General features: G+C 44.4%; 1 protein-coding gene across 6 annotated transcripts in view; it reads left to right on the plus strand.

Annotated features, from left to right (window-relative positions):
* Positions 1-6,933, plus strand: part of EGFL6 (EGF like domain multiple 6) — a 98,339-nt gene extending 91,406 nt beyond the window's left edge. For 4 of the 6 annotated variants that reach the window (XM_032330302.1, XM_032330298.1, XM_032330301.1 and 1 more), the window contains 2 exons: positions 806-1,068; positions 6,470-6,933. In XM_032330302.1, coding sequence (XP_032186193.1) covers positions 806-1,068; positions 6,470-6,580 — 374 coding nt within the window. In that variant the 3' untranslated portion in view covers positions 6,581-6,933. Of the gene's footprint in view, positions 1-144; positions 1,069-6,469 lie in introns of those variants that run through there. The other 2 variants (XM_032330300.1, XM_032330303.1) reach the window with 2 other exon arrangements.
* Positions 6,934-13,786: the final 6,853 nt, after the last annotated feature.

The raw sequence follows: 13,786 nt of genomic DNA on the forward strand, positions 1-13,786 counted from the left end.
TGGCAACTTGGCCAGCTGGGAGAGAAGACTGGACAGTCCTGGCTTCCGCAGGAATTCCTTCTTTTCATTGAGACCCCATTCTGTGAGACCCCATTCTGTGAGACCCATTCTGTGAGATCCCATTCTCTGAGAATTTTTGCCCAGGTTCATCAAAGCCACAACCCGAGTATCAGAGATGAGCCATGACTGCTACCGCGGGTTGAGAGATCCTTCGGAGATGGATTGTAGAAATAGATATGCTCCTGTCATCCTAATCAGAACTCAGACTGGTACGCTACAAGAGGTTGAGCTCCGTGAAACCATTCGGACAAATTCATGTATGTTGTGGATTAAATGCCACACTACCTAATGAGCTGGCCGTCATACATATCATTGACTCTGGGCGAACGTACATTCCCGCAACCAAGGTGGAAAGTTCTGGAACACAAGTTCTCCATCAGCTTCAAATTACCTGCAGTGCTAAAAGACTGTTTTCATTAGATTCCTACTGCGTATCTGCTACCACCACACTTTGTGAATGCAGACAAATTCCTCAGTTTCTCTGACCCTGTTTCCTTTTCTGTACCATGAAGGATTTCATCTTTGTGATCCCTACGCGCCATTTTCGCATGTGAGCTTTGTTCCTGTGTTTGAAATGAAAAGGATTTCAGCTTCCCCTCAAGGACAGTATCATTCATGTTCTTTTTTTTTTTTAACGGGTTTTAAAATTTTTAATTCCCGTTATCATTCCTTTTCTATGCTGTTTAGACACTATAGGCAGACCCTATACAATGGCGCCATTAACTGGGTGCTTTTCCTCTGGCAGCTGTTGGCTACTATATGGCAGTTCCGGCCGTGGCAGGCCGGAGGGATATCGGCCGCTTGAAACTCCTCCTCCGAGACCTGCAGCCCCAAAGCAACTTCTGTTTGCTCTTCGATTACCGGCTGGCCGGAGAAAAAGTCGGGAAGCTTCGAGTGTTTGTGAAAGACAGTAACAATATCCTGGCCTGGGAGGAGACCGGAAGTGAGGACGAGAGGTGGAAGACTGGGACAGTCCCGTTGTATCAAGGGATCGCCACTACCAAGAGTGTAAGTGGAAAGAAAGCCAGTGTGAAATGAGATACTAACGTTGTTTTTCCATGATCCAGCAAACAAAGCGAAACACTCAAGTACCTAGGCACTGGGGCCACAAAGATAAGACTTTTTCCTTACAGTTACAAGAGTTTGCGTTCTGGAGCAAAATGGGCAAGACAGTGGGTCAGCCCTGCGGGCGTGTCAGGCGCATGCGCATCGCATGCCCTAGTGACAAGACCTGTCCGGAGGTCCGGCTCCTCCCCGGCAGCCTCTCACTCCAGACTGCAAAATCCTTAATACGTAAAAGAATGTCTTTGCTCATTTATTCAGTGCCCAGCACTCACCCCAATGAATGGAAGCTAGAAGGTCATTTCTTTGCTAAGATTTTATTTATTGATCAGAGAGAACGCTGGGGTAAGAGATAGAGGGAGAGGGAGAAGCAGGCTCCCCGCTGAGCAGGAAACCTGATGTAGGACTCGATCCCAGAACCCCGAGTCCATGACCTGAGCCGAAGACAGGCACCCAACCGACTCAGCCACCCAGGCGCCCTAGAAGGTCATTTTTAAAATGTTTTTTAGATTAAACTGAGATTGTGGCTGTTGTCTGGGGTCCCAGGACCATTCAGGTTCTGTGGTTCCCTAGAAGGACTCACAGAATTCAGAGAACCTGCTGTATTCATGATTACAGTTTATTACAGTAAAATAAAGTCAGCAGAGGGAAAAGGTGCTTAAGGCAGAGTCCAGGAGAGCGCGGGCACAAGCTGGTGGTATTCCTCCTTCGGGAGAATTGTACGCACAGCCCTTGGTTCTCAGCAGTGTGTGTGACAACACTCTCAAAATGTGGCCCACCAGCAAAGCTCACCCAAGCCTTGGTGTTCTGGGTTTTTGTTGGGGGTCAGTCTGCCCACATGACAGCCTGCACAGCTGACCTTTGTTACTCAGTCTCCAGCCTCTCCAAAGGTCAGATTTTTTTCTTTGTGACCCAGGGCCCCCACTAGAAGTCACATTGTTAGTGTACATTATCTGGCATGGGCAAAAGCACTTTTTTTTTTTTTTTTTAAGATTTTATTTATTTATTTATTTATTTGACAGACAGAGAGGGAACACAAGCAGACGGAGTGGGAGAGGGAGAAGCAGGCTCCTGGCAGAGCAGGGAGCCCAGTGCGGGGCTCGATCCCAAGATCCTGGGACCATGACCCAAGCCAAAGGCAGATGCTTAACAACTGAGCCACCCAGGCACCCCCAAAAACACTCTTAAGGGACAAGATATTCCAAGGACTTAGAGGTTATCTCCCAGGAACCAGTCAAGAGCCAAACCTTTCTTTAGAATGTTCAGGGTTTAGACAATTTAGACAACCCAGACCTCCCGGATCAATCCTTTACTGTCCAGTGGGTTTAAGAAAGGAAATGGGAACAGCATGCAAGAGGAAGTTGGTCAGTGAGTTGAAACAGGAAGAACATAGGGTAAAAATGACAAGTGTCTATCAGGTTAGACTCTCAGGAGGTGGCTGGTGCCCCTTGCAGGGCTTGTCTGGAGGGGAGCAGGAGGCCACCCTACAGAGACATGAGGAAGGAAGGGAGTAGAGCTTGGGAGGCAGCCACTGTGGACCCTTGTGTAAGGCTCGGTTGATGTGAGAAGGGAAGAGGTAGGGTGGAAGCTAGAAGGAGATACACGAACAGCTGAGTACCAACTAAGGGTTTGCAGGAGAAGAGCGTTTAGTGGATCCATGAATCGGGATTCCATTGACACTTCGCTTGTGAAAGAGGAATGATTCATAAATACAAGGAAAATCCTGTTTTTTGATAATACACGGTAGTAGGAAACCTGGGGTCTAGGGTCAGACGTTATATTCAATATCTTTTTATCTATGCGTCCCACTGAAGCAGAGCATCTTATTTAAAATACGTCCTGAGATCTGACTATAGATAAAATACACGTTGGGCTATAGGTGAATTTTCTCACCATTCTTTCCCTCTTTCCCATGCTTGTTTAGTGCTGATGCACACATTGGTTCTAGTTTATGCAACATATTTGCATCGATACAAACCCAACCCACATATTTACGTAGCTGTGGCTATAACGTGGTTTGGGGACTGTGACACTGGGCTGTGCTATGCATAGTTGACATCCTGTTGGAGAATTGAAATACGCCTCCACATAGCATTCATGACTCCATGACCGAATTTTTATACTGAGAAATGCTTTCTCAGTAGAACACGGTAGCTTGGGGGCGGGTAGTAGCATGTGCTGTCAAAACAGTGGGTTTGTTTTTTTTTTAAAGTACACATTTTTGCAAATATGCTGCCAAAGAGCCCAGCCAGCAGGGACACTGTAACACAACACTGCTCTGTCAAGAGGGACACTTGTGCCCAGCCAGGCTCTGACGCAGGCACCTATGCCCTGAACTCTTCCAGTATGAAGGGCATCCTTCCTGGGGCATACTAGAGGATGGGGATGCTGAATAAGGGGGGAGCAGGATGGGATTCGATCTCGGCTCTTTGCTCACGCAGGCTTGAGGGAGGGTGCCCCTCCCTAGGGGGCCCTGCACTCCTGAAGGGCTAAAAGCAGCCCGGATATTAAGAGAAAGCAGCACATTTTCACTTGATCCTGGGGGCCATGGATAGTCTTTGTACCCATCCAGTACGTAAAGTCACCCATCTCTTCACCAACTTCCATGTCTGGCCAGGACACAGAAATCTTTACTAGGACTGGAGTCTTGTTGCTAAGAATCTAATGTCCATAGATAACCTCAGACAACCATTGGAAGAAACTGATTACCCATGATGAAATTGAATCAGTAGTCAAGAATCTCTCAAGAAACAGAAGTCCAGGATCAGACAGCTCGACAGGTGAATTCTACCAAACATTCAAAGAAGAGTTAATACCTCTTCTTCTCAAACTATTTCAAAAAAATAGAAGCGAAAGGAAGACATCCAAATCCATTCTATGAGGCCAACATTGCCCTGACACCAAAACCAGATGAAGATACCACAAGAAAAAGAAAACTTCAGCCCAATATCTCTGATGAACATAGATGCAAAAATCCTCAATAAAATATTAGCAAACCGAATCCAACAATACCTTAAAAAAATCATTTACTATGATCAAGTGGGAATTATGATGCAAGGGTGGTTCAGTATTCACAGATCAGTCAACAGGATCCACCATATCAAAAAGAGAAGGGATAAAAACCATAGGATAATTTCAATGGATGTATTTGACAAGGTACAACATCCATTCATGATAAAAATGCTCGACACAGTAGGTTTAGAGAGAAGACCTCAACATAATAGAGGCCATATATGGAAACCAATAGCTAACATCATCCTCAGTGGGGAAGAGCCTTTCCCCTAAAGTTGGGAACAAGACAAGGATGTCCACTCTCACCATTTCTATTCAACATAGTACTGGAAGTCCTAGCCACAGCAATCAGACAAGAAAAATAAAAGGCATCCAAATTGGTAAGGAGGAAGTTAAACTTTCAGTAGTGGCAGATGACATGATACTACATGTAGAAAACCAGAAAGATTCCATCAAAAAATCTATTCAAACTGACAAATGAATTCAGTGAGTTCATAGGATACAAAATCAATGTGCAGAAATCTATTGTATTTCTCTACACTAATAACGAGGGAGAAGAAAGAGAAATTTTAAAAACTGACCCATTTATAATTGCATCAAAAATAATAAAATACCAGAAAGAAACATAACCAAAGATGTGAAAGAACTGTACTCTGAAAACTATAAAATACTGATGAAATAAATGGAAGATGATATAAACACATGGAATGATATTCCATTCTCATGGATTTAGAAAACAAATAATATTAAAATATCCACACTACCCAAAACAATCTACAGATTTAATGCAATCCTAAACAAAATACCAACAACTTTTTCCACAGAACTAGAACAAATAATTTTTTTTTAAGATTTTATTTATTTGACAGAGAGAGAGATCACAAGTAGGCAGAGAGGCAGGTGGGGGAGGGGTTTGGGGAAGCAGGCTCCCCGTGGAGCAGAAAGCCTGATGCGGGGCTAGATCCCAGGACCCTGAGATCATGACCTGAGCCAAAGGCAGGGGCTTAACCCACCGAACCACCCAGGCGCCCCAAGAACAAATAATCTTAAAATTTGTATGGAACCACAGAAGACCCCAATAACCTAAGCAATCTTGAGAAAAAAGAACAAAGCTGATGGTATTATAATCCCAGATTTCAAGATATACTACAAAGCTATAGTAATCAAAACAGTATGGAACTGTCCAGAAAATAGACACATATATCAATGAAACAGAATAGAGAACCAGAAATAAACCCACACTTATATGGTCAGTTCATCTACTACAGAGGCAAAAACACACAATGGGGAAAAGTCAGTCTCTTCAACAAATGGTGTTGGAAAAACTAGACAGCTACATGTAAAAATTAAACTAGACCCCTTTCTTATACCGTACACAAAAATAAACTCGAATTGGATTAAAGACGTAAATGTTAGACCTGAAAACATAAAAATCCTAGAAGAGAGAAAAGCAGTAATTTCTCTGACATTGGTCCCAGCAACAGTTTCCTAGATGTCTTCTAAGGCAAAAGAAACAAAATAAAAAATAAACTGTTGGGGCTACATCAGAATAAAAAGCTTCTGCACAGCAAAAGAAACAACGAAAAGTTAAAAGACAACCTACTGAGTGGGAGAAAATATTTGCAAATGACAACTGATACAGTGTTAGCATCCAAAATAAATAAAGAACTTATGCAACTTGGGGCACCTGGGTGGCTCAGTCGGTTAAGCTTCTGCCTTTGGCTCAGGTTACGATCCCAGGGTCCTAGGATTAAGCCCCACGTTGGGCTCCCTGATCAGTGGGGAGCCTACCACTTCCTCTCCCTTGGTTACTACTCCTACTTGTGCCCTCTCTCTGTGTGTCAAATAAAATCTTAAAAAAAGAACTTACTGGGTGGCTCAGTGGGTTAAGCCTCTGCCTTCAGGTCAAGTCATGATCTCAGGGTCCTGGGATCGAGCCCCACATTGGGCTCTGTCCTCCTTCTGCCATACCTTTCTTAGCTTTTCAAGGCTATTCAGATGCTTTTAGGAGTGGCAGTGACCCTGTTTTCTCTGAATATAATCCTTTCAGTGCAGATACTGACATCTGGAAAATACATTATTATATATGCAATGTCAATGCCTGTCCCTTCGCCATAGGGGCTGATGAGTTCAGTCCCTTTTTTTTTTTTTTTTAAGTAATCTTTATGCAGCATGGGGCTCAAACTCACCACCCAAGTTCAAGAGTCTCGTGCTCCACTGACTGAGTTGGCCAGGTGCCCCGAGTTCAGTTCTGTTTAATTGCTATTAAATAGTTGGATTATATCATTGACTTGAATGGTTTGAAGTAACTTTTTTTAATCTTCTCCATTATTAGATCATTTTTGAAGCAGAACGTGGCAAAGGCAAACGCGGGGAAATTGCAGTGGACGGCGTCGTGCTGCTCTCAGGCTTGTGTCCAGATGACCTTTTATCTGCGACTGGCTGAATGTTACTCTGGTCTTCTGTGTCTTTATGTTTGGCTTCTTATGTCCGTTCTCTGTTTTCTGATACAACATCATAGATCGCCCCACTGTAGAAATAACAAAATGAAAATTCATAACCTACCAACAGAAACATTATTGTAAGATGTCTTTCTTGTGGAAGATGTGCCAATAGGTGCCTTTCAGTATAGTACCACTCATTCATTTCTGAATTTATAAAATGTGGAAGTGTGGAAAAAGCTCAGCTTTCCTCCCCTCTCCCCCCAGCACCCCATCCTCCAGTGTATCTGATTTGTCTCCATGAATTGATGGACCTCTATAAAACATTTTTAGAATTAAAAAAAAAAAAAAAGACAAATACAGGCACCTGGGTGACTTAGTAGTTAAGCCGTTAAGCCGAAGTGATCTTCAGCTCAGGTCATGATCCCAGGGTCCTGGGATCAAGCCCGGCATTGGGCTCCCTGCGCAGCAGGAAACCTTCTCCCTCTCCCTCTCCCACTCCCACTCCTTGTGTTCCCTCTCTTGCTGACTCTCTCTTTCTCTGTCTGTCAAATAAATAAATGAAAACTTTTTAAAAAGTTTAAAGTTAAAAAAAAATTAAAAATAAATAACAACAACAAAATCCCACGGGGAATTGTTTCTCTGACTTTTCTGGCACTTCTTGGAAACTGGCATAGCAGATAGATTTTTATCTAAGTGGCTGAGCCTGATCTTTTATAGCCAAGCTTGTATATTTAAATTCTTTGTAATAATATTCAACTAATCACCTTGTGTCATGGTCTAAGTTTTTCTATTTTTCTAAGTAAGAAAATGTGTTGTTAATGCTCTGTTTCATTATATGTAGAATTATTTGCTTTACTGGAAAATGTGGGTTTTCTTCTTTTTCTTTGGAAACACTCTATATACTTAAAACTTCGTAAAATTATTTCCTTTTACAGGAGCACAGGACTGCTTTATTAGGCCTCATAAGTGCAATGCAAATTAGCTGAAGTTGTTGAGCTTAAGGCCTCAGAGAAATATCTAAAACTAAATCAGGCAAGTGTAGGGTTCAGAAGAAAGACCAACGCCTTCTTTTCTCTGTTTCTCTCTTTCAAATTCAGCAACAGCTTTGTATGGTAATGAATCTTGAGTATATTCCCTGTGGATGAACATATATTATGTTTTAAGATTCTGGGTCATAAAGAGAAGGTTCCCCAAGTATTTTCCTGTTGTCCCTTGAAGCAACGAAGGCCTTGAGCTGTAGGAGGAAGGAAGGAGAGAAGGTAGTCCACTTACTAACCTTTCATATGTGTAACCTCACTCTTAAAGTTTTTTTTTTTAAACTGAAACTCTTAATAACCCTTTTTTAAAAAAACCTAGTAACCTTTTTTCCAATCAGGGTTCTCTTTAATACAACCAACACATACAACGTTTCAAGATGGTAGGGCAAAAACATTGTTTTCCTTTAGTGTGAAGTAACTTTGGCATATAGCGCCTTGTCTTCAACGGCTGTAGTTGTATCTGTTAGGAAAACTGCTAGTTACAGAAACCCAAAAAATAGTGTTTCTAGTGAGACCAGATGAAGAGGTACCTAGTTAAGTCCAATCAGCCTGCAGAATTATGAGAGAGAATAAAATGGTCATTTTAAGACACTAAGCTTTGGAGCGGTTTGTTACGCAGCAAGGACTAACTGATACAGGTGGTTTCTAAGACTGTGACAGAACTTGAAGAAGAAGCCTCTGTTTCTTCAGTGACCAAGGAAATTCGGGAGCTCATTATGGTTTAGAATAAAGGAAGATAGAAGGGAGAACTTGCAATGAAGGACCAGTGCCCCAGTGATCCAGGTTAAAGGAAGAGATGTTGAACCAGAAATGAAATAGGGAAGCCTGGAAATCATGTTATATATGGGTAGAGAATTATTGCACAAGGCTGAGTCAAGTTGAATTGAATAAGAGTATTTCATGTTTCTCTAATATCTGTAGCAGAGATTTCTAGTTGCCTACCCAATATCCATTCTTAGATTTTTTCCTTACTAGTATAACCATATAAATGTGTGTGTGTTATTTGTTTTGTTTTGTTTTTTTGTGGGCAGGGAGTGGAATGTGCTGAATTAGAAGGCTGCATTTCCCAACCCCTCTTTCAGATGGAGAGCCTACTGAAGTCATTGGTGGGGCTTCCAGGAAGGATCATTAAAGAGGGTTGTCAGTTGGCAGCCTCTCTTGCCATTTCTCTTCCCCCTTCTTCCTTCCTGCAGTGTAGTTGGTTGTGAAGGCAGGAGCTCTTTGAGCTACCTTGTGATCATGAGGTCAAAGACCATACCTTATGGAGGGGTGCATAGCTGGAAGAAACCTGGGTGTCTGATGACATTTTGGTATCTCTGTCCCTGTTCCCAATCAGTCACTGTTCAACATTTTGTTAAGTGAGATAAAAATAAACCCTCTCTTGGCCTATGTAGGATTTCAAACAAATCACAATCCAGACTCAAGTGACTACTCTTCCCTGACCCTGGGGGCTTCCCCTACCAATGATACCACAAGACCATAGTCTTGGGGGACTAACTCTTTGGGCCCTTAAATACCAACATATTGTTTTGAACTCTAGTCAATGGGCTATCAAGTCATGGAGCCCTAGCCTACACAGCCCTGAGTCATACTTGGGTTCCTTTGGGGAACCTAAGGGCAGATAATTTAGCCAGGATCCATATCTATTGTCCCTGGCCACTGCTCAACTTGAAACCTCCTTGTCATTCACCCCCTCCCACTGTCCTGCCCAAACCCTCTGCCCACACTGTTACACGCTGCTTCTTCTGGATACTAAATTCCACTGTTTCTGCCCTCTCCCCATCACACACACAACACTGGTAAAAAAAACTCTCCTCCATCTTAATTCTGCCAATGGCCTCTTCCTCAGCTGAGCTGAGCTCTCTCCTGGGCAGCCTCTGTCCTTGCGGCCTTAGCAAATGAAATCTGCTTGTCCTTCCTCCCTGCGCACATACCGGGTCCACTTGAAGGGGACACCCTTGTTGTTTCACTCTTGTTCACAATCTCCTATTTCTCTCTTTCCCTGTGAAGGCCACTGTTTTTTGAGGGTACAGTGAAACAGCTCTACAGTCCTCTTGGCCCTTCCTTGCCATAGTCCTCAACCAGTGTGGTGACATCTATGCAAATGACCCATCTGATGTCCTAGCTTCACTGTTCTTTGACCTCTGTTCCAGTTACCATCATCTTCCTGGTCCCTACACCATGGCCACCACCTTGGACTTAATCATCAGGTCTGAACGTGAACTCCAACATCAAACTACCTATTTTATCTGGCTTTCTCTTAACCTCATACTTCTCCTTTGGACTTTTTGAAGACCCATTCCCTTGACATTTTCATTTTCTTCCCATCTCTTGGCTTCCTATCTTGACTTTCTCTCTAATAAAACAACATAGAGTCCAAGGCCCCCATCCCTTCAAAGACACTTGCCATTGCCCCCCAAGACCCATGCCCTTGTGTTCTTCCACAAAGGCCACCATACAGAGCCCCAATCTTGATCACCCCACTGACTTCTTTCCCTCTCCCATCACCAGACTGCCGAGCAGCGTTACAGAAAATGATACATTGTGCAGATAGATTCTTCAACAAAACCATGATCTTCAACCTTTCACAGACCCCGCGTGCTGCCCAAATTACCACTGAATGGTGCTTGCCTCTTCACTGGCACAGACTAACAACATTCACCAGGATGTCCCACATCCTCCGACCTCATGAGTTTACATGAACACATTGAAATAACAATGACACGAGTCCCCATTTTTGTCTCCCCTCTGGGGCTGAATGTCAGCAGCTGACTAAAGCACCAAGCTGACTTTGAGAGCACATCTGGGCCTTTGTCATAAGTAGGAGGGGTACTGAATGACACTGGAGTTTTCTGCTCTCAGGTGTGGGAAAAGCCTCCTTGTGGCCAGGAAGATGTGTCCCTCCCTTACAGACCTCGGGAGACTTCAGGTCCCCTGTGGGAAGTGTACCATTTCCCTCGTCTGTACGATGGCAGTTGGGACTTGGGCAAAACCCAGAGCCCTTGGGCTTGGGCATTCGATGTCTCTCGGCGACTCCACCAGTCTTCAGCCAGACCTGAGGTAGCCTGTAGGTTTTGTACTCTTCTCCTTGGAGGCACAGAATGCTCGAGGGATGACTATGGAATGGTTTCACCTGAGGTTGTTTTCAGAAGTTAAGAACTGTTCTTGAAAGCTAACAAGTTGGCCTCTTCTGGTTTCATATGGACCAGTACAAAACACAAGACTCCGGGATCGGAGAGCTGGGCTTTATTACTCACGGGATAGCAGGTAGCCTGAGCCTCATGTCCACACGGGTGCCCCGACCTCTCTGCCACAGGCCTCAGGGCAGGGGTGCAGTGCAGAGGCGGACCCTGGGGGTCACGGTTTCCCCCACCCTGGGGCCACCTTCTACAGCATGAAGAATGCTGGAGCCAATGAAATTAGGTAAGAACTAATTCCTCTTTCTGTCCCAGTATTTTTTTTTTCAAAGCCTATATATTTATTTTGCTGATGATGTTGCTTGAAACACATTTAGAATTGCCTTTTTCAGGTAGAAAAATCATGCAAGAGACTTTGTATCAGGCATTTATGGCCTCAAACAGTATGACCGACCCAGAATTCCACTCGCAGGTATACCCTCAATAGAAATGCCCAGAAGCACGATTTATAATAGTCACAGTGGGACCACTCAAAAATCCATGATGTCCCTCGTGAGTAGAATAGAAAAATAAACCGTGGTATATCCATCCAAAGAAATACTATCAGGCAGTGAGCATGAAGAAACCAACGTTGCCCACAACATCGCAGGTGAATTTTAAAATTTGGCATTGATCAAAAGAAACTAGAAAGGACATACTGTGTGGCTCTGCTTACCTAAGTTTCAAGATGAGGCAGGATTAAATCTGTGCTGGAGAAGTCAGGGTTGTGTTTACCCTCTGAGTGGGTGCTAGGAGGAAGCACGAGTGGGGATGTGGGGTTGTGGTCATTCTGTTTCTCGATGCTTTTTGGATGGACGTGTTCACTTTATGAGAATCATTGAGCAATACACTTACAATTTGTGCACCAGCATTTCTACATACGGGCTATACCTCAATGAAAATTTAGAAAGTAAGAGTATTACTCCCCACCCCCCCAAAGCTGAGCTTCATCTATCTGACTGTGCCAATTAACTTGGGACACCTTGAGTGAATTCAGCTCTCAATAAATACCAGGCAAGTCGGAACTAAAGTTTCATAGACTCATATATAATCCAGCCACCAATGACTCCCAACACTGGGGATGTCCCCCGGCTTGCCTTTCAGGATACCAAAGGACTCTGGACATCAAGTGGGTTGCAGGAGGTCAACAGCATTGGAATTTTGATGGGGCTGAGGCCTGAGGAAATGTGCCTGCTCAGAAAGCCTGGAACCCTCAACTTTCCCACATCCATTAGTCTTCCTGGGCACCCACAGAAACTTCTAAATCCCCCTTTCTTATCCCTGTCACTGTCCCTTTAAAAATCTTTTTCCTCATGGGATCAGGAGGGAGACAAACCATTAGAAACTCTTAATCTGGGACGCCTGGGTGGCTCAGTTGGTTAAGCAGCTGCCTTCGGCTCAGGTCATGATCCCAGCGTCCTGGGATCGAGTCCCACATCAGGCTCCTTGCTCCGCAGGGAGCCTGCTTCTCCCTCTGACTCTGCCTTCCACTCTGTCTGCCTGTGCTCGCTCTCGCTCTCTCTCTGACAAATAAATAAATAAATTCTTTAAAAAAAAAAAAAAAAAGAAACTCTTAATCTCATGAAACAAATAGGGTTGCTGGGGAGTGGGGAGGTAGGGAGAAGGGGGTGAGGTTATGGACATTGGGGAGGGTATGTGCTATGGTGAGCGCTGTGAAGTGTGTAAGCCTGATGATTCACAGACCTGTACCCCTGGGGCAAATAATACATTATATGTTAATTTTTTTAAAAATCTTTTTCCTCATGGGTCCAAGCTGCAGTAACACAGCTCTCCTCCAAAAGGTGAGGCACTGGGTGCTCCCATTCAGTTTGTGGATCCTTCTCAGAGTTCCAGCAGTGCCCTCTTGTGATGGTCCATGTGCCCGTGGCTGCCACCTGGCAAACAGTAGAGAGGGCTGTCTGCAGCATCTCCTGTTCCTGCTCCATTTCTCCCTTCCCCATGTCTTGTGAACTCATGCCTCTCTGGATACCTAGAACCTTCCAATTCAGTGACCCCTGAGATCTCAAAGAACCTAATCTTGTGGACCTTTCTTTCTTTCCCAGGTCCCCCCGTCAACGTTTACTTGGCCTCTATCCCAACAACTGAAGAGAGGCTACCCTTCTAAGATAATGCGGGTGTAGGGAATTAAAGAGTTCCAAATGTAATCTTTCAGATACTCGTTCTTTTAGAATAGTAGCTTCCAATGCTTTACTACGAAGGAACAAGTAAGGCGGCAGTTTCAGCACCATCTATGATCAGGGATGCTCTTCGGATGGCTCTCAGATCACACAGCTACATTAAGATGGGGACTATGGCAGCGTTTGCTGGTAGCAAGCACCAGAACCAGACCTCCGCTAACTTACAACAAAGGGAGGTTATGGTAAGGAAACAGGAGCGTGCAGGTGCATGGGAAGACCAGCAATCCAGCCTTGGAAATGGGCTCCAGGGCTGGAAGCCGAGCTGTGGAAAGAAGCCATTGCTGATCAGCATGCCAACGTTACTAGAAGGATCTCTCACCATACTAGTCTCCACATTACTCTGCTCAAAATTCACATTCCAGGGAGGGGTATGCAGTGGGCCCAGCTTGGTCCTGTAGCTGGCCCCTCGCTAGGGTAGATGGCAGGCCCGATTGGCTGTTCAGAGGTAGGCTGAAAGCTGGGAGGCCCAAGTCCACCAAAGTCCGCCACTTGGACCCCATTTCATAAAAGCTGGTCTCGAGTACATGTAATTGCTCCAGCCCGCCTAGCAATTCAATTAAATTTACTCCCCCCCCCCCCAAAAAAAAGTTGTTATTTATTTATTTATTTATTTAAGAGAGAGAGAGAGAGAGAATGAACAGTGGGGAGGGGCAGAGGGAGAGGGAGAAACAGACTCCCCGCAGACCAGGAAACAGGACAAGAGGTTTGATCCCAGGACCGGGAGATCAGGACCCCAGCCCAAAGCCTTTGCTTAACCTCTAAGGCTACCCAAGGGCCCCCAAGAGCCTATTCAATAA

The sequence above is a fragment of the Mustela erminea genome, chromosome X, assembly GCF_009829155.1.
Source record: "Mustela erminea isolate mMusErm1 chromosome X, mMusErm1.Pri, whole genome shotgun sequence".
In the NCBI taxonomy this organism is placed as follows: Eukaryota; Metazoa; Chordata; class Mammalia; order Carnivora; family Mustelidae; genus Mustela; species Mustela erminea.